This window comes from Scleropages formosus, chromosome 25 (assembly GCF_900964775.1).
Source record: "Scleropages formosus chromosome 25, fSclFor1.1, whole genome shotgun sequence".
In the NCBI taxonomy this organism is placed as follows: Eukaryota; Metazoa; Chordata; class Actinopteri; order Osteoglossiformes; family Osteoglossidae; genus Scleropages; species Scleropages formosus.
Genome location: NC_041830.1, coordinates 7081457 through 7105292, shown reverse-complemented (window position 1 = coordinate 7105292; position 23836 = coordinate 7081457). Strand labels below are relative to the sequence as shown.

General features: G+C 46.4%; 1 protein-coding gene across 1 annotated transcript; it reads left to right on the top strand.

Moving 5' to 3' along the window:
- The first annotated feature begins 2483 nt into the window (after positions 1-2483).
- rad51c (RAD51 paralog C) lies at positions 2484-23836 on the top strand. The gene is made up of 10 exons (XM_018741942.2): positions 2484-2560; positions 13044-13205; positions 13804-14041; positions 15331-15488; positions 16887-17020; positions 17268-17399; positions 19661-19727; positions 21006-21066; positions 22082-22142; positions 23402-23836. Exons 2-10 carry the CDS (start codon positions 13088-13090, stop codon positions 23522-23524), a joined length of 1092 nt encoding a protein of 363 aa, XP_018597458.1. The 5' UTR covers positions 2484-2560; positions 13044-13087; the 3' UTR covers positions 23525-23836.

Here is a 23836-nt window from a genome sequence, read left to right as displayed (position 1 = left end):
GTGTATCTAGCAGTGTAAGTCATCTTGGTGAATAAGGTGTGTGGGCTCATAATGCTACATAGAGTTCATTGGAAGTTGTTCCACTGATGTACTTATCCATACATCAGTGGAACACACTCTCTCTGTCACTCACACACAATGGGTGAACCTGAACAGCATGTCTTTGGACTGTGGGAGGAAACCAGCAATAAAGAAAAAAAATAATTAATAAATAAAACTTTATTACACCCAAGAAAGGAGACGTACAAGACTGTGCTGAATTACCATATAACACATCACTTTAGGAATGCCTTATTTTTCAGCATAATGTTTCATCTTCATTAAGTTTTCTTTACGAATTGCAACATGATTAATATTACATTAAAAACTGCAAGATATTTAATTCAAAACTTTTTTTTTTCCCCATAACCACATATTTAAGTTTAAAAATCAAGCATAAACACTGTTTAGCCTGCAGTATCTGTGCGACCTTATTTTCTCTGACATACTTGGCGTCCTCAGTGACCTTGCTGGACGTGCTTTCCAACAAACTATTTTCAGTTGCCCTGAATACGGACACCTGCTGACCACACAATAAAAAGACCACCGGCCAGTGAGATGGGGAGAGGTGGTACGTATCTGACCTCATCCAGGTCTGAAGAGACCCAGCAAGAAGGGGGACCAGAGCAGTCCCCAAGAGTCCACGCGGCCGGGAGAGCATCCTCACGTGGCGAGAGCAGCTCCTCGGGAAGCTCAGCATCTGCAGGGGAGGGAGCAGACGGCAGAGGACCACGGAGGATGGCAAACACCATTCATAACCTCTGGGGTGATTTCATCTACTTCCAACATCAAAGAATTACTCACAGCAGGCTTTAAGGCACGACAAGGGCACAGCCTAAATTAAACTGCTTTGAAAGATGCGTTCAGCTTCGGATGAGCTGTCTTGGGTTGGTTTTCTTAAGCGGTTTGTGACATCTTGTCAAAGACCGCGATTTCTCATTCTAATATAGCCGCAAGATGCTGAGAGACGGATGTTCTGGGTCAGCAATGGGACAGAGTACTTCTTGTCACAACTGCCATAAATAATAAATGGCTGAGTAAAAAAGCCACTAAGGGTTTTCTGAAGGGTGCCGGCCCCAGTGGCAGCTCAAAGGTTTTCTATCTCGTCTAGAATGCATGGAAAACAAATGTGCTGCCACAAAGTCACCAGCCATTAATAGGATGCTGAATCAAACCTCTGCAAAAGACAGCTATTGCTCTTCTATTAAAAATGGAGCCTGTTGCTGCGTGAAGATGAAGTGCACCAGCACCGAGCAGGCGCTCGGCAGCAGATGTACCCTTAAACCATGTTCCGGCACCCGAGCATCTGCAGGTGACAGGGGTTGCGACCCACATCCTTGTGGAATCCAGGTCTCTCCGGTGACTCAGAGCCTGTTTGACAGCCAGGGATCAGAGCAAAGCACAGCTGTATGCAGCAGGGAGCACAAGTCTGTGTCACAGCTGTGGACACATACGTGTACACACGGGCCACGATCAGGGATCTCGCTCGCACACATACAAACAGCAGGTGCGAGATGCATCCGCTCCTCGGTTTGCGAACCTAACTTGTTCCGGGACGTCTGTTCGTTAAATGACAATTTGCGAATCCAAATCCAAAAATAAATACTGTTATTTCTTATTACAAAAAATCTAACTCATCCAAGCAGGATCCAGGTAGACCCACAAATCAGTGAGAAACCCAAATACAATAGGAAATACTGGCCCTGTCTCACGAGAGAATTGTCGATATTCCAATCAATCAACTATTACTAATCAATTACAAATAGGCTACTGTAATAAAGTACTGTACTATAGAAACAAATGTGTTTGTATGTACGAATACAGTATATTGTATGCATTTACAGTATGTACTGTATGTTGTGTATGTATGGCGAAGCGAAAGGAAGGAATATTAAATAAAAATTAAAAGTTTCTTTCTAAAGTTTCCTCACTTTCTTATGTCTTTAAATGTAACAATTTTGTTGCAGAGGGACAGCGACCTGCAATTCCGCTACCAGCAGTTAGGTGGCAGCAAAACGCACCAAAATAAAATCGAAGTGTAGAATCACCTTAGCATGATGCTACTAAAATATTTAAAAGTATTGCAAACTATTTTTAAATGCATTATACCTATGCAGTGTCCGACGTTTTTACAGAACTTGATTCGTAAATAAATCGAGAGGCTGCATTGTATTATTAATGGCGATCCATAATGGCTTTTTTTTATGACTGTACGTTTTATTCAGATCTAGATCGATGGTGTTTTCTACACTTGGCACACAGCTACTAAAAGGACTTGCTAGTATAAGTGACAGGATGGAGTTCCTCGGAGATAAAGAACGTGAAACTTTACTAGGCGTATGAGGAGTGTGTTTGAAATGCACGGGAAGGTTTACGGCTGCTGCGCGGCCGCTAGAGGGAAGAGCAATGAGCGCTGAGCACTGAGCACTTCCTGGCTGCGCAGCTGGAGGGACCGATGAACATGGCCGACGAAAGCGCGCGCTGTCGCGAGGACAGCAGTTAAGCTAACCGGCCGGGTGAGGTGAGTTCGCGCTGGAGAGCTGATTAACCAGCCGGTCCAATATGTACGAGCCTTTAGCACCCTTTTCTGTGTGCTGGAGTCCAGCTGTTAAGAGACCCGTTTCTGCAACGAGGTGCTCGCATACGTATGTGTATGTTTTGAAAAAGCGCGGGTCCTGGCTTGCGGCTTGCACTAAGTTCTTCTTCCTGCGCTAGCAGTACGTCAGTTGTGTTTCTCTTGAGCTGTGATTAATGCACGTCGTTGTGTCATCAGTCCGTGCTGGTGTGCGTTCACTGCATGTTGTGCGTGTTGCTGAATCGTGTGAGTGCGTTCTGTTCATGTGCCCGACTGATGAGTGTGTATGGTGATGTTGTGATTGTGCCTCCCTGCTGATGTTGATGTGTGTGTCCCTGTTGATTCTGTGTGCCCCCGTTCAGCGTTGATGTTGTGTGTCTGCTGTGTGTCCCCGCTGATGTTGTGTGACTGCTGTCTGACCCGTTGATGTTGTGTGTCCGCTATATGTCCCCGTTGATGTTGTGTGTCCGCTGTCTGACCCGTTGATGTTGTGTGTCCGCTGTGTGTCCCTGTTGATGTTGTGTGTCCCTGCTGATATTGTGTGACCGCTGTGTGTCCCCGTTGATGTTGTGTGACTGCTGTCTGACCCGTTGATGTTGTGTGTCCGCTATATGTCCCCGTTGATGTTGTGTGTCCCTGCTGATATTGTGTGTCCGCTGTGTGTCCCTGTTGATTTTGTGCATCCCTGTTGATGTTGTGTGTCCGCTGTGTGTCCCTGTTGATGTTGTGTGTCCCTGCTGATATTGTGTGACCGCTGTGTGTCCCCGTTGATGTTGTGTGTCCCTGCTGATATTGTGTGTCCGCTGTGTGTCCCTGTTGATTTTGTGCATCCCTGTTGATGTTGTGTGACTGCTGTGTGTCCCTGTTGATGTTGTGTGACTGCTGTCTGACCCGTTGATGTTGTGTGTCCCTGTTGATGTTGTGTGACTGCTGTGTGTCCCTGTTGATGTTGTGTGACTGCTGTCTGACCCGTTGATGTTGTGTGTCCCTGTTGATGTTGTGTGACTGCTGTGTGTCCCTGTTGATGTTGTGTGACTGCTGTGTGTCCCTGTTGATGTTGTGTGACTGCTGTCTGACCCGTTGATGTTGTGTGTCCGCTATATGTCCCCGTTGATGTTGTGTGTCCCTGCTGATATTGTGTGTCCGCTGTGTGTCCCTGTTGATTTTGTGCATCCCTGTTGATGTTGTGTGACTGCTGTGTGTCCCTGTTGATGTTGTGTGACTGCTGTCTGACCCGTTGATGTTGTGTGTCCCTGTTGATGTTGTGTGACTGCTGTGTGTCCCTGTTGATGTTGTGTGACTGCTGTCTGACCCGTTGATGTTGTGTGTCCCTGTTGATGTTGTGTGACCGCTGTGTGTCCCTGTTGATTTTGTGTGACCGCTGTCTGACCCGTTGATGTTGTGTGTCCGCTGTGTCCCTGTTGATGTTGTGTGTCCCTGCTGATATTGTGTGACCGCTGTGTGTCCCCGTTGATGTTGTGTGACTGCTGTCTGACCCGTTGATGTTGTGTGTCCGCTATATGTCCCCGTTGATGTTGTGTGTCCCTGCTGATATTGTGTGTCCGCTGTGTGTCCCTGTTGATTTTGTGCATCCCTGTTGATGTTGTGTGACTGCTGTGTGTCCCTGTTGATGTTGTGTGACTGCTGTCTGACCCGTTGATGTTGTGTGTCCCTGTTGATGTTGTGTGACTGCTGTGTGTCCCTGTTGATGTTGTGTGACTGCTGTCTGACCCGTTGATGTTGTGTGTCCCTGTTGATGTTGTGTGACCACTGTGTGTCCCTGTTGATGTTGTGTGACTGCTGTCTGACCCGTTGATGTTGTGTGTCCCTGTTGATGTTGTGTGACCACTGTGTGTCCCTGTTGATGTTGTGTGACTGCTGTCTGACCCGTTGATGTTGTGTGTCCCTGTTGATGTTGTGTGACCACTGTGTGTCCCTGTTGATGTTGTGTGACTGCTGTCTGACCCGTTGATGTTGTGTGTCCCTGTTGATGTTGTGTGACTGCTGTGTGTCCCTGTTGATGTTGTGTGACTGCTGTCTGACCCGTTGATGTTGTGTGTCCCTGTCGATGTTGTGTGACCGCTGTGTGTCCCTGTTGATTTTGTGTGACCGCTGTCTGACCCGTTGATGTTGTGTGTCCGCTATATGTCCCCGTTGATGTTGTGTGTCCCTGCTGATATTGTGTGTCCGCTGTGTGTCCCTGTTGATTTTGTGCATCCCTGTTGATGTTGTGTGACTGCTGTGTGTCCCTGTTGATGTTGTGTGACTGCTGTCTGACCCGTTGATGTTGTGTGTCCCTGTTGATGTTGTGTGACCGCTGTGTGTCCCTGTCGATGTTGTGTGACCGCTGTGTGTCCCTGTCGATGTTGTGTGTTCCTGTTGATATTGTGTGACTGTTGTGTGTCCCTGTTGATTTTGTGTGACCGCTGTGTGTCCCTGTCGATGTTGTGTGACCGCTGTGTGTCCCTGTCGATGTTGTGTGACCGCTGTCTGACCCGTTGATGTTGTGTGTCCGCTATATGTCCCCGTTGATGTTGTGTGTCCCTGCTGATATTGTGTGTCCGCTGTGTGTCCCTGTTGATTTTGTGCATCCCTGTTGATGTTGTGTGACTGCTGTGTGTCCCTGTTGATGTTGTGTGACTGCTGTCTGACCCGTTGATGTTGTGTGTCCGCTATATGTCCCCGTTGATGTTGTGTGTCCCTGCTGATATTGTGTGTCCGCTGTGTGTCCCTGTTGATTTTGTGCATCCCTGTTGATGTTGTGTGACTGCTGTGTGTCCCTGTTGATGTTGTGTGACTGCTGTCTGACCCGTTGATGTTGTGTGTCCCTGTTGATGTTGTGTGACTGCTGTGTGTCCCTGTTGATGTTGTGTGACCGCTGTGTGTCCCTGTTGATGTTGTGTGACTGCTGTCTGACCCGTTGATGTTGTGTGTCCCTGTTGATGTTGTGTGACTGCTGTGTGTCCCTGTTGATGTTGTGTGACTGCTGTCTGACCCGTTGATGTTGTGTGTCCCTGTTGATGTTGTGTGACTGCTGTGTGTCCCTGTTGATGTTGTGTGACTGCTGTGTGTCCCTGTTGATGTTGTGTGACCGCTGTGTGTCCCTGTTGATGTTGTGTGACTGCTGTCTGACCCGTTGATGTTGTGTGTCCCTGTTGATGTTGTGTGACTGCTGTGTGTCCCTGTTGATGTTGTGTGACTGCTGTCTGACCCGTTGATGTTGTGTGTCCCTGTTGATGTTGTGTGACCGCTGTGTGTCCCTGTTGATTTTGTGTGACCGCTGTCTGACCCGTTGATGTTGTGTGTCCGCTGTGTCCCTGTTGATGTTGTGTGTCCCTGCTGATATTGTGTGACCGCTGTGTGTCCCCGTTGATGTTGTGTGACTGCTGTCTGACCCGTTGATGTTGTGTGTCCGCTGTGTCCCTGTTGATGTTGTGTGTCCCTGCTGATATTGTGTGACCGCTGTGTGTCCCCGTTGATGTTGTGTGACTGCTGTCTGACCCGTTGATGTTGTGTGTCCGCTATATGTCCCCGTTGATGTTGTGTGTCCCTGCTGATATTGTGTGTCCGCTGTGTGTCCCTGTTGATTTTGTGCATCCCTGTTGATGTTGTGTGACTGCTGTGTGTCCCTGTTGATGTTGTGTGACTGCTGTCTGACCCGTTGATGTTGTGTGTCCGCTATATGTCCCCGTTGATGTTGTGTGTCCCTGCTGATATTGTGTGTCCGCTGTGTGTCCCTGTTGATTTTGTGCATCCCTGTTGATGTTGTGTGACTGCTGTGTGTCCCTGTTGATGTTGTGTGACTGCTGTCTGACCCGTTGATGTTGTGTGTCCCTGTTGATGTTGTGTGACTGCTGTGTGTCCCTGTTGATGTTGTGTGACCGCTGTGTGTCCCTGTTGATGTTGTGTGACTGCTGTCTGACCCGTTGATGTTGTGTGTCCCTGTTGATGTTGTGTGACTGCTGTGTGTCCCTGTTGATGTTGTGTGACTGCTGTCTGACCCGTTGATGTTGTGTGTCCCTGTTGATGTTGTGTGACTGCTGTGTGTCCCTGTTGATGTTGTGTGACTGCTGTGTGTCCCTGTTGATGTTGTGTGACCGCTGTGTGTCCCTGTTGATGTTGTGTGACTGCTGTCTGACCCGTTGATGTTGTGTGTCCCTGTTGATGTTGTGTGACTGCTGTGTGTCCCTGTTGATGTTGTGTGACTGCTGTCTGACCCGTTGATGTTGTGTGTCCCTGTTGATGTTGTGTGACCGCTGTGTGTCCCTGTTGATTTTGTGTGACCGCTGTCTGACCCGTTGATGTTGTGTGTCCGCTGTGTCCCTGTTGATGTTGTGTGTCCCTGCTGATATTGTGTGACCGCTGTGTGTCCCCGTTGATTTTGTGTGACCGCTGTCTGACCCGTTGATGTTGTGTGTCCGCTGTGTCCCTGTTGATGTTGTGTGTCCCTGCTGATATTGTGTGACCGCTGTGTGTCCCCGTTGATGTTGTGTGACTGCTGTCTGACCCGTTGATGTTGTGTGTCCGCTATATGTCCCCGTTGATGTTGTGTGTCCCTGCTGATATTGTGTGTCCGCTGTGTGTCCCTGTTGATTTTGTGCATCCCTGTTGATGTTGTGTGACTGCTGTGTGTCCCTGTTGATGTTGTGTGACTGCTGTCTGACCCGTTGATGTTGTGTGTCCCTGTTGATGTTGTGTGACTGCTGTGTGTCCCTGTTGATGTTGTGTGACTGCTGTCTGACCCGTTGATGTTGTGTGTCCCTGTTGATGTTGTGTGACTGCTGTGTGTCCCTGTTGATGTTGTGTGACTGCTGTCTGACCCGTTGATGTTGTGTGTCCCTGTTGATTTTGTGTGACCACTGTGTGTCCCTGTTGATGTTGTGTGACTGCTGTCTGACCCGTTGATGTTGTGTGTCCCTGTTGATGTTGTGTGACTGCTGTGTGTCCCTGTTGATGTTGTGTGACTGCTGTCTGACCCGTTGATGTTGTGTGTCCCTGTTGATGTTGTGTGACCGCTGTGTGTCCCTGTTGATTTTGTGTGACCGCTGTCTGACCCGTTGATGTTGTGTGTCCGCTGTGTGTCCCTGTTGATGTTGTGTGTCCCTGCTGATATTGTGTGTCCGCTGTGTGTCCCTGTTGATTTTGTGCATCCCTGTTGATGTTGTGTGACTGCTGTGTGTCCCTGTTGATGTTGTGTGACTGCTGTCTGACCCGTTGATGTTGTGTGTCCGCTATATGTCCCCGTTGATGTTGTGTGTCCCTGCTGATATTGTGTGTCCGCTGTGTGTCCCTGTTGATTTTGTGCATCCCTGTTGATGTTGTGTGACTGCTGTGTGTCCCTGTTGATGTTGTGTGACTGCTGTCTGACCCGTTGATGTTGTGTGTCCCTGTTGATGTTGTGTGACTGCTGTGTGTCCCTGTTGATGTTGTGTGACTGCTGTCTGACCCGTTGATGTTGTGTGTCCCTGTTGATGTTGTGTGACCACTGTGTGTCCCTGTTGATGTTGTGTGACCGCTGTCTGACCCGTTGATGTTGTGTGTCCGCTATATGTCCCCGTTGATGTTGTGTGTCCCTGCTGATATTGTGTGTCCGCTGTGTGTCCCTGTTGATTTTGTGCATCCCTGTTGATGTTGTGTGACTGCTGTCTGACCCGTTGATGTTGTGTGTCCCTGTCGATGTTGTGTGACCACTGTGTGTCCCTGTTGATGTTGTGTGACTGCTGTCTGACCCGTTGATGTTGTGTGTCCCTGTTGATGTTGTGTGACTGCTGTGTGTCCCTGTTGATGTTGTGTGACTGCTGTCTGACCTGTTGATGTTGTGTGTCCCTGTTGATTTTGTGTGACCACTGTGTGTCCCTGTTGATGTTGTGTGACTGCTGTCTGACCCGTTGATGTTGTGTGTCCCTGTTGATGTTGTGTGACTGCTGTGTGTCCCTGTTGATGTTGTGTGACTGCTGTCTGACCCGTTGATGTTGTGTGTCCCTGTCGATGTTGTGTGACCGCTGTGTGTCCCTGTTGATTTTGTGTGACCGCTGTCTGACCCGTTGATGTTGTGTGTCCGCTATATGTCCCCGTTGATGTTGTGTGTCCCTGCTGATATTGTGTGTCCGCTGTGTGTCCCTGTTGATTTTGTGCATCCCTGTTGATGTTGTGTGACTGCTGTGTGTCCCTGTTGATGTTGTGTGACTGCTGTCTGACCCGTTGATGTTGTGTGTCCCTGTTGATGTTGTGTGACCGCTGTGTGTCCCTGTCGATGTTGTGTGACCGCTGTGTGTCCCTGTCGATGTTGTGTGTTCCTGTTGATATTGTGTGACTGTTGTGTGTCCCTGTTGATTTTGTGTGACCGCTGTGTGTCCCTGTCGATGTTGTGTGACCGCTGTGTGTCCCTGTCGATGTTGTGTGACCGCTGTCTGACCCGTTGATGTTGTGTGTCCGCTATATGTCCCCGTTGATGTTGTGTGTCCCTGCTGATATTGTGTGTCCGCTGTGTGTCCCTGTTGATTTTGTGCATCCCTGTTGATGTTGTGTGACTGCTGTGTGTCCCTGTTGATGTTGTGTGACTGCTGTCTGACCCGTTGATGTTGTGTGTCCGCTATATGTCCCCGTTGATGTTGTGTGTCCCTGCTGATATTGTGTGTCCGCTGTGTGTCCCTGTTGATTTTGTGCATCCCTGTTGATGTTGTGTGACTGCTGTGTGTCCCTGTTGATGTTGTGTGACTGCTGTCTGACCCGTTGATGTTGTGTGTCCCTGTTGATGTTGTGTGACTGCTGTGTGTCCCTGTTGATGTTGTGTGACTGCTGTGTGTCCCTGTTGATGTTGTGTGACCGCTGTGTGTCCCTGTTGATGTTGTGTGACTGCTGTCTGACCCGTTGATGTTGTGTGTCCCTGTTGATGTTGTGTGACTGCTGTGTGTCCCTGTTGATGTTGTGTGACTGCTGTCTGACCCGTTGATGTTGTGTGTCCCTGTTGATGTTGTGTGACCGCTGTGTGTCCCTGTTGATTTTGTGTGACCGCTGTCTGACCCGTTGATGTTGTGTGTCCGCTGTGTCCCTGTTGATGTTGTGTGTCCCTGCTGATATTGTGTGACCGCTGTGTGTCCCCGTTGATGTTGTGTGACTGCTGTCTGACCCGTTGATGTTGTGTGTCCGCTATATGTCCCCGTTGATGTTGTGTGTCCCTGCTGATATTGTGTGTCCGCTGTGTGTCCCTGTTGATTTTGTGCATCCCTGTTGATGTTGTGTGACTGCTGTGTGTCCCTGTTGATGTTGTGTGACTGCTGTCTGACCCGTTGATGTTGTGTGTCCCTGTTGATGTTGTGTGACTGCTGTGTGTCCCTGTTGATGTTGTGTGACTGCTGTCTGACCCGTTGATGTTGTGTGTCCCTGTTGATGTTGTGTGACTGCTGTGTGTCCCTGTTGATGTTGTGTGACTGCTGTCTGACCCGTTGATGTTGTGTGACTGCTGTCTGACCCGTTGATGTTGTGTGTCCCTGTTGATTTTGTGTGACCACTGTGTGTCCCTGTTGATGTTGTGTGACTGCTGTCTGACCCGTTGATGTTGTGTGTCCCTGTTGATGTTGTGTGACTGCTGTGTGTCCCTGTTGATGTTGTGTGACTGCTGTCTGACCCGTTGATGTTGTGTGTCCCTGTTGATGTTGTGTGACCGCTGTGTGTCCCTGTTGATTTTGTGTGACCGCTGTCTGACCCGTTGATGTTGTGTGTCCGCTGTGTGTCCCTGTTGATGTTGTGTGTCCCTGCTGATATTGTGTGACCGCTGTGTGTCCCCGTTGATGTTGTGTGTCCCTGTTGATGTTGTGTGACCGCTGTGTGTCCCTGTCGATTTTGTGTGACCGCTGTGTGTCCCTGTCGATGTTGTGTGTTCCTGTTGATATTGTGTGACCGTTGTGTGTCCCTGTCGATGTTGTGTGACCGCTGTGTGTCCCTGTCGATGTTGTGTGACCGCTGTGTGTCCCTGTCGATGTTGTGTGACTGCTGTGTGTCCCTGTTGATGCTGTGTGACCGCTGTGTGTCCCGTTGATGTTGTGTGTTCCTGTCGATGTTGTGTGACCGCTGTGTGTCCCTGTCGATATTGTGTGACCGCTGTGTGTCCCTGTCGATGTTGTGTGACTGCTGTGTGTCCCTGTTGATGCTGTGTGACCGCTGTGTGTCCCGTTGATGTTGTGTGTCCCTGTCGATGTTGTGTGACCGCTGTGTGTCCCTGTCGATGTTGTGTGACCGCTGTGTGTCCCTGTCGATGTTGTGTGACTGCTGTGTGTCCCTGTTGATGCTGTGTGACCGCTGTGTGTCCCGTTGATGTTGTGTGTCCCCGTTGATGTTGTGTGACCGCTGTGTGTCCCTGTCGATGTTGTGTGACCGCTGTGTGTCCCTGTCGATGTTGTGTGTCCCTGTTGATTTTGTGTGACCGCTGTGTGTCCCTGTCGATGTTGTGTGACCGCTGTGTGTCCCTGTCGATGTTGTGTGACTGCTGTGTGTCCCTGTTGATGCTGTGTGTCCCTGTTGATTTTGTGTGACCGCTGTGTGTCCCTGTCGATGTTGTGTGACCGCTGTGTGTCCCTGTCGATGTTGTGTGACTGCTGTGTGTCCCTGTTGATTTTGTGTGACTGCTGTGTGTCCCTGTTGATTTTGTGTGACCGCTGTGTGTCCCTGTCGATGTTGTGTGACTGCTGTGTGTCCCTGTTGATGCTGTGTGACCGCTGTGTGTCCCTGTCGATGTTGTGTGTCCCCGTTGATGTTGTGTGACCGCTGTGTGTCCCTGTCGATGTTGTGTGTTCCTGTTGATATTGTGTGACTGTTGTGTGTCCCCGTCGATGTTGTGTGACCGCTGTGTGTCCCTGTCGATGTTGTGTGACTGCTGTGTGTCCCTGTTGATGCTGTGTGTCCCTGTTGATTTTGTGTGACCGCTGTGTGTCCCTGTCGATGTTGTGTGACCGCTGTGTGTCCCTGTCGATGTTGTGTGACTGCTGTGTGTCCCTGTTGATGCTGTGTGACCGCTGTGTGTCCCGTTGATGTTGTGTGTCCCTGCTGATGTTGTGTGACTGCTGTGTGTCCCTGTCGATGTTGTGTGACTGCTGTGTGTCCCGTTGATGTTGTGTGTCCCTGTTGATTTTGTGTGACCACTGTGTGTCCCTGTCGATGTTGTGTGACTGCTGTGTGTCCCTGTCGATGTTGTGTGACTGCTGTGTGTCCCTGTTGATGCTGTGTGACCGCTGTGTGTCCCTGTCGATGTTGTGTGTCCCGTTGATGTTGTGTGTCCCCGTTGATGTTGTGTGACCGCTGTGTGTCCCTGTCGATGTTGTGTGACCGCTGTGTGTCCCTGTCGATGTTGTGTGTCCCTGTTGATTTTGTGTGACCGCTGTGTGTCCCTGTCGATGTTGTGTGACCGCTGTGTGTCCCTGTCGATGTTGTGTGACTGCTGTGTGTCCCTGTTGATGCTGTGTGTCCCTGTTGATTTTGTGTGACCGCTGTGTGTCCCTGTCGATGTTGTGTGACCGCTGTGTGTCCCTGTCGATGTTGTGTGACTGCTGTGTGTCCCTGTTGATGCTGTGTGACCGCTGTGTGTCCCGTTGATGTTGTGTGTCCCTGCTGATGTTGTGTGACTGCTGTGTGTCCCTGTCGATGTTGTGTGACCCTGTTGATTTTGTGTGACCACTGTGTGTCCCTGTCGATGTTGTGTGACTGCTGTGTGTCCCTGTTGATGCTGTGTGACCGCTGTGTGTCCCTGTCGATGTTGTGTGTCCCCGTTGATGTTGTGTGACCGCTGTGTGTCCCTGTCGATGTTGTGTGTTCCTGTTGATATTGTGTGACTGTTGTGTGTCCCCGTCGATGTTGTGTGACCGCTGTGTGTCCCTGTCGATGTTGTGTGTTCCTGTTGATATTGTGTGACTGTTGTGTGACCGCTGTGTGTCCCTGTCGATGTTGTGTGACCGCTGTGTGTCCCTGTTGATGCTGTGTGTCCCTGTTGATGCTGTGTGACCGCTGTGTGTCCCTGTCGATGTTGTGTGTCCCCGTTGATGTTGTGTGACCGCTGTGTGTCCCTGTCGATGTTGTGTGTTCCTGTTGATATTGTGTGACTGTTGTGTGTCCCCGTCGATGTTGTGTGACCGCTGTGTGTCCCTGTCGATGTTGTGTGTTCCTGTTGATATTGTGTGACTGTTGTGTGACCGCTGTGTGTCCCTGTCGATGTTGTGTGACCGCTGTGTGTCCCTGTCGATGTTGTGTGACTGCTGTCTGACCCGTTGATGTTGTGTGTCCCTGCTGATGTTGTGTGACCGCTGTGTGTCCCTGTTGATGTTGTGTGTTCCTGTTGATGCTGTGTGACCACTGTCTGTCCCTTTGGTGTTGTGTGTCCCTGTTGATATTGTGTGACTGTTGTGTGTCCCTGTTGATGTTGTGTCCCCTTCTGATGTAGTGTGACCAGCTTGTTCTACTACCGAGGATCCACCCACCTTGAGGATGCAGAGGACCGTGTCCTCACTGCCCATTGCGCCACCTGTCAAGGTGAAGCTCATCAGCTCAGGCTTCCAGTATGTGGCAGATCTGTGTGACCTGCGACCCCTACAGCTCAGTAAAGGTATTGCATCCGAATGTCATTATTCTACAATTTTTATACCACATTTCCAGCATTTCTCCAAAGACACTAACAGTGTTCCAGTACTTACACTGATTTATTAATTTATACAGCTGTTTATTTTTTCATAATTAAAAACTTATTTTCTTAACAAATCTGAGACATTGTGCTCCATGGGGCAGTTGATAGAGTTGTGGTTGGAACTGCTGCCTTTGGGTCAAATGGTTGCTGGTTTGAATCTCACCTACTGCTCTAATACCCTTGAGCAAGGTACCTACCCCTAACTTGTTTCAGTAAAAATAACACAATTTTATAAATGGATAAATAGTTGTAAGTTTCTTTGGAGAAAAATGTCAACTAAATGCATGAATGTAAATGTCGAGGAAAAACATGTATCTGTGAAATTTTTAGCAGTTAATTAGTATTCGATGTCTGAGGCAGATTAGAACGCAAGTAGCCAAATGTATGAATCTGTGGATAAATCAGGGAAGCAGTTGGAAATGTTGCCTTTATGATGATCTACAGATGGGAAATGCGTGCAATCAACAAAACATGTGGCCTGTTGAACTTCTGCTCTCTCCCCCTGTCTGATGTGGTGTAGAGGCAGGCATCTCCCAGCAGGAGGCGGTGGACGTCCTGCAGGAGGTGCGGGGCAAGCGCGATCAGGGGGTGGCGCCTGGTGGTGGGTTGACAGCCCTGGAACTGTTCGAGAAAGAGCAGGGACTGGGTTCCATCGTCACTTTCTGCTCGGCGCTTGACTCCGTCCTCGGGGGGGGGCTTCCTGTGGGAAAGACGAGCGAGGTGTGCGGAGCACCCGGCGTGGGAAAAACACAGCTATGGTACGCCCGGGTGTTACTAGGGTACCTCCTCTTGTTGTCAGCGTTTGCTTGCTTTCCATGCCCTACCGTCTATTCCAGGTGTGTCTTAGAATTTTCATTACCTCTCGTCTACGTTTACAAATTTAAAGCAATAATTTATCTCAAGTGTCATATGACTGTGAGGATCCTTGGCTGATGTATAGAGATTAATCCTGCAGCATTAATTCCGCTTAAGTTGCTCTGTAAGGAGGGCGGTAGGAACTGCTAACTGGCTGACCAGATCTGTTAGGCAGATTTAACATGCTTACGTGATTTAAAGTAGGTCCGGTTTTTAAGAGGCTTACTTGTGACTTTTAAATGCTTGATTTAATAAAAGTTCAGTTAAAATAGTCTTTAATTGTTGTTTGTTCAGATTTGATCTACTGCTGTGCAGTACATCTACAGGGCAGCAGGTGGCATGATGGTTAGAGATGTTGCTTTGCACAAATGAGTCTGGGGTTCAAGTCCCACTTCCTACTGTAGTAGCCTTGAGTAAAGTACTTGCCTCAATTGATAGAGTGAAAAACTAGAAGCAAAAATACCAAATAGATTCACTCAAATTGATTTACAATATTAAAGAACAAGCCCGGGGTCAGGAGTCCCAATTGTACGCTATCTATTTGGAAAAAGATGTTACAAGAGGGAGGCTTGATATATCTGCTTTTTAAAGACCACATTATCAAGTGGGCTCAAATGAGGCAGTGTCTTTATGCCGTTTTATGTAATCCAGTTCTTTGTCCTTTTTTATTTCCCAGTTGTCTCTGTCTTTGTCTTTGTTCTGTGATTTTAAATATTGTAATCATTGCGACTGTATTCCACTTGCTGTCCTTTTTTCCTATGATTTCATGTTGGCCATTCAGTCACTAAGTCAGCGAGTTGTTTGTGTAATAATTATAACATCATAACCCCACACACACACACACTATTCTACACTGTATATGTGTCTCTCTGTATGTAATGTACGTGCATGCTCATGAAGACACTTAGCCAAAATGCATCCGCATCTTGTGCAATTTCAGTTAGTTGTTTCACTAAGTTTGAAAGTGCTACCCCTCCCTTTGTCTTTAAAGTAAAAATCACCCCTCTGTACAAATGGATAAATCATTGTTTGTAGATTACCACAGTAAGAGGCTTTAGAGAAGAGTATCAGCTGGATGGATGGATGAATTATATATGTTCTGGGGTGTCTGGGGACAGCTCTCTGCAATGTGTCTTTGTTCAGAGAGTAATGCTACACTGAAATTTACACCCATCACTGTTCTACCTCCCAGCATCCAGCTGGCTGTGGACGTCCAGATCCCGTTGTGTTTCGGGGGTCTCGGAGGCCACGCGGTCTATATAGACACCGAGGGGAGCTTCCTGGTCCAGCGAGTTGTAGACATGGCAGAGGCGGCGGTGAAGCACTGCAGCCTGTTGGCTGAGGACACAGGTATGAGAACAAGGGTGAGCAGCCCAACAGGTATATAACGGGTGTATTTCACAGTCAAAAAAGACAACTTATGATGGCTAAGGACTTGTAGCCTAGAGCTGGTCACTTGTACTTAACCTGAATTGTTCTAAAATATATCCAGTCAAATACATGATAAAATTGTAATCACTTCATCACAATCATCAAACATCAGTTCTTCAATAAAGAAGATAAAAAAAAAAAAAAGCAACAGCTTGTGCTTTTAATAAAAAAGACAAATAAAATCAGTTCTCCTAATGGCAACCATTGTTGTGTATAGTGTAGGAAGCCAACATTACTTCCCTGAATCATTGGCTATTAATTTGTCCTGGTAAAGTATTAATTAGCAAAAGCAAATTTATGGATTGTTAAAAGAATCATGTATTCAATTGACATTTACGAGTCAGTCTTGAAATTTTGGATTCACCGAATTCAGAAAAACTGCACTGTATTACTGTGTGAAAAGATTCGTCTTTAGTTACGCTTTGATATTTTTCATCAGAAATCCATGTTTTGGGCTGATTGTTTTCTTTATTTTTTTTTTTCTTTTATTTTAATTTTTTGCGAAATTAAATATGCCCTCTCCCATTTCCAATTATATCAATATCCGGGAAATTATTATAAAGTTTAGAGTATAGTATAAAAATAAAGTGTTAGAAGTTCTGCAATAAAAATGTAATAGCAGTTAAGAAAGCTTAGAAAATTATTAATTCGTAACGATATTCAATAGTAATAATGGTATTCATTAATAAGAACTATTAGAAATGAAGTACGTACATGTTTTACCCTAAATTCTTATAGTAAAAATTACCCAGCTGTATATGTAAACAGGTAAATAGTTATAAGTAGCTTAACATTGTAAGTTGCTTTTGAGAAAAGTGTCAGCAAGATGTGTGTCTAAGTTTGGTGAATCTGAAATTTCAAGGCTGGCTTGTAAATGTTAAATGAATACATCATTCTTCTAACAATCCATAACTTTATTATATCGTTTTGGGTTTTGACAAAAGGATGAACAGTCTGCTAGTACAGAAGGTGGAAGGTCCTGCAAATGCTGGCCATGTGTCCCATTAGCCTCCTGTTTGTGACAGTAGAATAAAGATGTCAAAAGGGGTGGCGTGGCGTGGGGGGGGAGGTAGACAGCTGTCAGGAGATCCTTGAGGGGTACATGAGAAAGAAAGAATGGTGGGTAGTCTGATGTTTGAAGAAGAGCGATTAAACCTGTGTGGGTAAGGTTAAAAGTGGTGGGAAATGAAACCTGTATGTCCAGCTTAATAATTTAGCTCACTTGAACACAGTAACATTGCTTTTCTCCTGCAGAATATGCTTATACTCTCTATTATGCACCTGATGACATGACCATAGCATCAGATCTTTTTTCAGAACAGCGAGAGGCCTTGAAGGGTTTCACTTTGGAAACCATCCTTTCCAACCTCTTCCTGTTCCGTTGTCATGACTACGTGGAGCTCTTGGCAGAGATCTACCTCTTGCCTGACTTCTTAGCCCAGCACCCTGAGGTATGAATTTCTGTCACAAAAGAAGCAAATGCATTCATCCAAAGGAAGCAGATAAATGGATGATTTAACATCAGGGCATTTGTGTGAACTGTATGGCAGGTGCTTATCTGTGGGATTTTTCTACTGTCAGTGGATCAAAAGCAGTCATTGCAAAGCAGCACCTTATGATCGCATCAAAAAAACTGTCCTTTCTCAGCAAGAATCCGTTCATATGTAGTTTGTTGCCTGTTGCACTCTGCTTGGATAGGTGCGTTTGGTAGTGATCGACAGCATCGCCTTTCCCTTCCGCCATGACTTCGAAGATCTCTCCCAACGGACCCGGCTCTTGAACGGTCTCGCCCAGCAGCTCATCCAGATGGCCACCCAGCATAACATCGCGGTTTGTCTGAATGCTGCTTTCTCACCGAGACCAACAGAGAGCCCATGCCTTCTTTCTGTACTGTTTTCCACTTCTAATTTACATTTAATCATCTAGTTGACACTTTTCTCCAAAGCAACTTACAATGTTAAGGTTACAAACTTACAATTATTTACCCATTTATACAGCTGGGTGGGTGGGTGGGGGAATATGGTGGCGGAGCAGGCTTGGCTGGGTCCCGTTCTCTGGCAGCTCTGGGGTTCAAGTCCTGCTTGGGGCGCCTTGTGATGGACTGGCATCCCATCCTGGGTGTGTCCCCTCCCCTTCCAGCCTTGCGCCCTGTGTTGCCGGATTAGACTGTGGTTCACCGCAACCCCACTTGGGTCAAGCGGTTTCAGACAGTGTGTGTGTGCATCTGGGTAATGTTACTGGAGCAATTTTATGGTAGGTACCTTGCTCAAAGGTACTACAGCTGGAGGAGGGATTTGAACCTGTGACCTTTGGATCTAAAGGCAGAAACTCTAATCACTACACTATCAGCTGTTACCACTCCAGGTGCTCCTTGAGTTACAACATATGCGACTTATGATCACTTGGACTTAGGAACGTCATCCCGTTACCTTTATCATATAACTTTTGAGCCAAACATTTGGTTAAAACCTCTAACAACAGCTGCATCATCTGCTGCTTTGATCTATGTCAATGTTTGGGTATCTAGCAACGATTGCATTTTGTTTACAAAACATTTTGTGATCCTCTTCACGGAAATTTTCTTGAAAATGGGTAGCAGGCAAAAAAGTGTTTATTATTCATAAATGAATACTGTACAGTATTAACTAAAGTATTAATAATTACCTGTATTACATTTCATAAGTACTGTACTGAATTTATATTACTGTTGTTATTCTGCATTAGCATTATTTTCATATGAATAATGCGTGATATTAGTGGACAAAAATGTAACAAAGCCCTGTTATACAACGCAGCATTCATGCATTTTAATTGTTTATATATTCTTATGGTTTATATAATGCGGTATAAGGGGTTGTCGGAGCGGACCGGAAGTGGAGGACCACCTGTATTTTTTGGCGTCCACACTCCTGTCACCCAGGAAAAGAAGGCTTATTTTCAAAATAATATTATTTTATATGCCTGGCTGTGTAGAAAGTCTCTGCGTGGCAGTCCCCCGGTGCCAGGGTTGCACAGCTCAGTGTTTAATCAGCAGAAGTAGTGCTAAAAGACCAGGAGAAAATGTGCTTTTAGTCAAGGTAATTTGTACAATGGGCTTATTTAGGGACATGTTGGAACGAAAATGGAAAGCGCTGTATCAAGAAGATCAGGTGAATCAGTGCGCAGAGGACTGGTTTCAGTGGGCCGTGGAGGTACTGGATCAGAGCTGTGCTCAGGAGCTCCGTTTACCTCTTCCCGACATAATCGGCGCCCCACCTTCTTGAATGGCTGAATGTGTACAGGCGATGGAGGTTGAAGAGGATGGTGGGTGCATTCATTCAGGAGCCCTTTTTCTGTCTGATGCTCTTTATGTAAAGTTTAATGCAAATGTGTAGGGGAGTGCGAATAGGAAACCCCACGGCGTCACGGTTGAAATAAAAATTGGAAAAAAAAAGAGTCTTTTGGTAAACTCGAAGTGTGCTCTCCCGTTGCTGCTCAATATCTTACGTGTAACGGGGGTCCCGTCCTTCCTGGCTGGAAGGCAGGGACGTGCGAAACGCCGTCATCTCACATTTACATTTCCATTTATTTAGCAGACGCTTTTCTCCGAAGCGACTTCCAGTGAATTCTATGTAGTGTCATCAGCCCACACACCTTATTCACCGCGGTGACTTACACTGCTAGATGCACTACTTACACTGGGTCACTCATCCATGCATGAAAAGGAATGATGAATCTCCCCTGAAAGGGTTACTGTGAGTAATCTGTTTGGCATTTTGCTTCGGTATCTTTTCACTGTTGCTTTTGTGATGCAGTTTTGCATGAAGTGTGAATGTTATACAGGAAATCTGCGATGACTGGCAGGGCCAGCGACCAGTTTGTTTGTGCTGCTCATTTAATTCTCCTTAACTCATACTGTCTTGCTGGTAAAACTTGAGAGATTATCACTGGACAACATGATTGCAAGTCATGCTCACCCTTGCTGCTGTAAATTACATTTATTTATTTAGATGATGCTTTTCTCCAGACTAAATAATCATTCTGAGAAGCTTAACGTTATTTCAGGGTAATTTCAATAGATATTCAAATATGGGTATTTTTGCTGTCCCTAGGTTGTGCTCACCAATCAGATGACGACAAAGGTTGGGAATGGACAGTCCAAACTTGTGCCAGCCTTAGGTGAGACGTCATTTCGTAATAATGAACCCTGGTCAGAATGTGTACGTTACCATTTCTGCATATGGCAGATGCTTTACTCCAAGCTCCAAAGTGCCATGCGATTCAAAAGTCCATTCAACAAACAAAGAGATGGGTAAAGAGATACAGATACAAACACACAATAATTACCGTACAGCTTGTACGTCTCGTACAACTACTTTTTCTAGTGCGCATTACTCAAGTAGCTGCCTAGAGAAATGACCCTCCGGTAGCAAAGATACATAGGTAAAATGAACAGGCTAATTTATGAAAGCTTGATAAAATAGGGGGAGAACTAGTAAAGGTTCTTACATGCAATAGAACATAACTTTTTGATTTTAGACTGGTTCATATCAACCAACCAACAAACAACCGCTTGTCCCAATGAGATGAAGCTTTACCCAGCAACACGATGCAAGGCCAAATGGGGAGGGGAAACTCCCTAGATGGTGCGCCAGTCCATTGCAAGGCACCCCAAGCAGGGCTCGAACCCCAGAGCCACCACACAGCAGGCACCGGCCAAACCTGCTGCACCACCTTGCCCCCCTGTTCATAATCCCTGTGTTAATTGCATTTCATTATTTTATGTATGGTGTAAGAGGGATATTTGCTATAAAAACACCTTCAGTATTTTCAGTAGGGAAATTCTGGTATTGCAAAGTATATTCTATGTTTAAGTATAGAAATATTTGTGATAGAAAGATATGATGTACATATGTATAAAGCTGTAGAACGATCCTGGATCTGAAACTGTTCCAGTTGATTATGGTGGGAAAGTCTTCTCCAGCGTCACCAGTGAAGGATTCCCTGCCCAAACACTTCTGTCCCACAAGATGAAGTCTTTCAGTACACTGGAAGTGTGCTCCCCAACTATTGCTCAAAATCTTACGTATATCAGGGGTTCCGAGCACCCAAGCCCTCGTTATTTATTTTACTGCAGTTTAATACATCTTGTTGTTTTTCTATTATTCGTTGTCCCATGTACCTTTTACGGTATGTACACATTTCCGAGAAGTTAAATCTTGTGCACCGTGTGCCTAATATGTTGCAATTCTATTTACGATAATCTTATCATTTATCTTTCCAATATTGCGCAAAGTACCAAGAAGAATGTGAGTTTTTCAGACACTGTGATGGCAAAGCAATAAACAGCAGCAAAAATCCAAACTCAATCAAACATGAAGGACAAAGCAGGCTGTATCATAAGACATATTTAGGCACATGTGAATTGATGTGATGATCTTTGACCTTCCTCCACAGGTGAAAGCTGGGGCCATGCTGCCACACAGAGACTCATCTTGCATTGGGAGGGTCAGCAGAGGTAATGCAGTCCAGCACAGTGGATTTCCAAGTGAACCCAAAAAATCAGAACCTAGTACTTGATACGTTAATGCTGAGTTGAAAGACAGATTGTAAGGCTGCCAAAATGGAATGTTACACTTATATGAACACATTAAGGAGTTGTACAAATGATCTGCACGCAATCCAACAGCCTGCTGCTTCATATGTCCTCGTTTGACTCCTATGAGGCCTTTGCTCTTCCGAGTTTTGATACAAATATCAATATAAGGTCAAGATGAGAAAAAACTAAAAAGACAATCATTTTAAGATTGTCAGCAGCTCACAAAGGATGCATATACGGGAGGTTCAATGCTTGTTTGATGACCTGTACGCTATTTAAGGTGAAGTCACTGGTACAGCTGTGTAAGAGAAACATTCCATTATCCAGGCTCCTTTTTTTTTTTTGCAGCATAAAAGCAGATGTCTGCTCAAAAAAGGTCTGGCGCTGGAGGGGCAACGTCAATGCATTAAGTAAATGCAAGAGCGCGACCGGTTGGCTTGTTTCAGAAGGAAGGGTATATCGACGGGCCAGAAACGTACCCAAAACAGTGTACCTGCACTCCTGTGCCACTGGGAGACAGAATGCCCGAGGGTGTGCTCACTTTCAAATTTGCTGCCTAAACATTTCGCTCTCTGCTGCTGCTAGGATGAGTCACAACTGTGAGGAAGCTGGCCTGCATTTTGCATCCAGTCCTTATTTATAATAACTACAGGCTGACCGTATCCTGGCGGGGGTGGAAGAAAAGTGAGTTGGAGAACGCTTGTGTATAGCTCAAGGTCAGCCAGGCCAGCAGCTTGTATGTGTCATTCGCGGAGTGCGGTTTGCTTTCAATACATGCAGCATGCCTGAATCGCTCCACATTTTCATATCCAGCTAGCAGTAGACGGTGTCAGAAAAGGAAGTGGGTAGAACCGTAGTCTTGAGAGATTCGGACATGGCTCGGTTGTCACGCGTTTTGGGGGGACGCTAGGCCTTATCGCATTTCTCCCCACAGGCTTGCGTCTCTGTACAAGTCACCCAGCCACCCGGAGGCCACGGTCCCGTACCAGATTACCGTGAGTATCTGCAACCCGCTGGTCTCATCAGTGAGTGACACATAAACAGAATACGAGGTGAATGAACAGTCATCTGTGCTGTTTAAAAGTCACGTCTGTTGATCGATGTGTCACTCCGAAATATTCCATGTGCTCCTCTGTGCTGTGTTTATTCAGACGCAGTGCTTCACGTGGCATTTACGTAAACTGTCGCACTGCTGTCTACAACAAAGACAGTCACTTCAGGGTCATTTCACCACTCAAGTATTCATTGAACTGCGCGTATTCTTGTGGATCGTTTAAGTCAGCGTATTGCATAAGAGGTCCCTCGGCAATATTGGAATTGTGGGAAAAGGGTAAGGTGGTCCGCACCCAGTGATTATGCAAGCTGCTTGTTGCACATAGCAGCAGAAGCAGCTTTCCATGCTTGGCCTGTAAGTCATTAACGTGTCAGCAATGTGTTTTCTCCTCACACGTCTCTACAAACAAAAATGGAGCGTGACACGACATATGTGCGGTCATGAAAGATGCAGGCTTTACACAGCAGCGAGCGGTTACGGAGAGCGGAAGGACAGGGGGCCGTGCGTTTTCAGTGAAATCGTAGAGGAGTGTAGTCGGGACCAGCTCACACACGTGCATGTACCGACACATGCGCGCACGCGCACGCAGACTTACCTTGTTTGTGCTTGCTGGTACAGAGGATTTGGCAGGCAAAGCGACCCACGGTAAAGCGGAACTGTTGGGAGCCCTTTTCACTTCAGTGTTCGTTGACTTTATTAGGGCCACTCTGGCAGTGAAAATTCAATTTAAAAAAAAAAAAAACTGAAAAATTTTGCTCCGTTGGATCAGCTGAAGGAAGAGTGGATTATTTAAATGTATTGCAAGATAACAAGGTCTGAAAACTGCAGGACAGCTGTCTTATTCACATTCATTTATTTAGCTGAACCTTTTCTGAAAAGCTACTTACCCTGATTTACCCATTCATACAGCTGGGTAATTTTTACTGGAGCAGTTCAGGGTAAGTACCTTTCTCAAGGGTACTACAGCAGGTGGTGTGATTTGAACCTGGGTCCTTTGAGTCCACAGGTGGTAACCACTGTGCTACCTGCCGCCCCATTATGGTATCATTACAGTATCTGGAGACTTAAATTCTCTAAAACCTGCCAAAGAAACCATCTTGTCTCCAAAGTAAAGTACGCGAAAGATGCCTTACATGGTACCTTGGTATTTCTCGTGGATATGACCTTGTGAAACCTACCCAACGGACCTTTCAATTTCAGGGTGAAGGCTTCAGGGATGTGATCACCACCGACTGCCTGAATGTTTCTGCCGACTCGTCTGCGATCCCCTCTGGAAACGCATGTAAGAGACTCCGTCTTGAAGGAGACAACAGCCATATCTGAGGAGAGAGCAAGCTCTCCCTGCCAAGAGCACTAGCACGTAGTCTCTGCCTATTTCCTGGTAAATTCATCAAAGAGGTTTCATCTATTCATATTTTTAAAGTTGAGTTCAGAATCCAAAAAGACTTTCATCAGTTGGTCTCAATATACTATTTTTATTTGAAAAACTGATTATGTGCAGCTTCAGTCTGTATTTACATTTTGACATGGCCTCTTTGTACACTCTTTGTAATGCATTTGCCTCTGTTATTCGTTTTTTACGGTTACGTTTGAAATAAACTAACAGGACAAATTAAATATTTTTGTTGGCAAAAA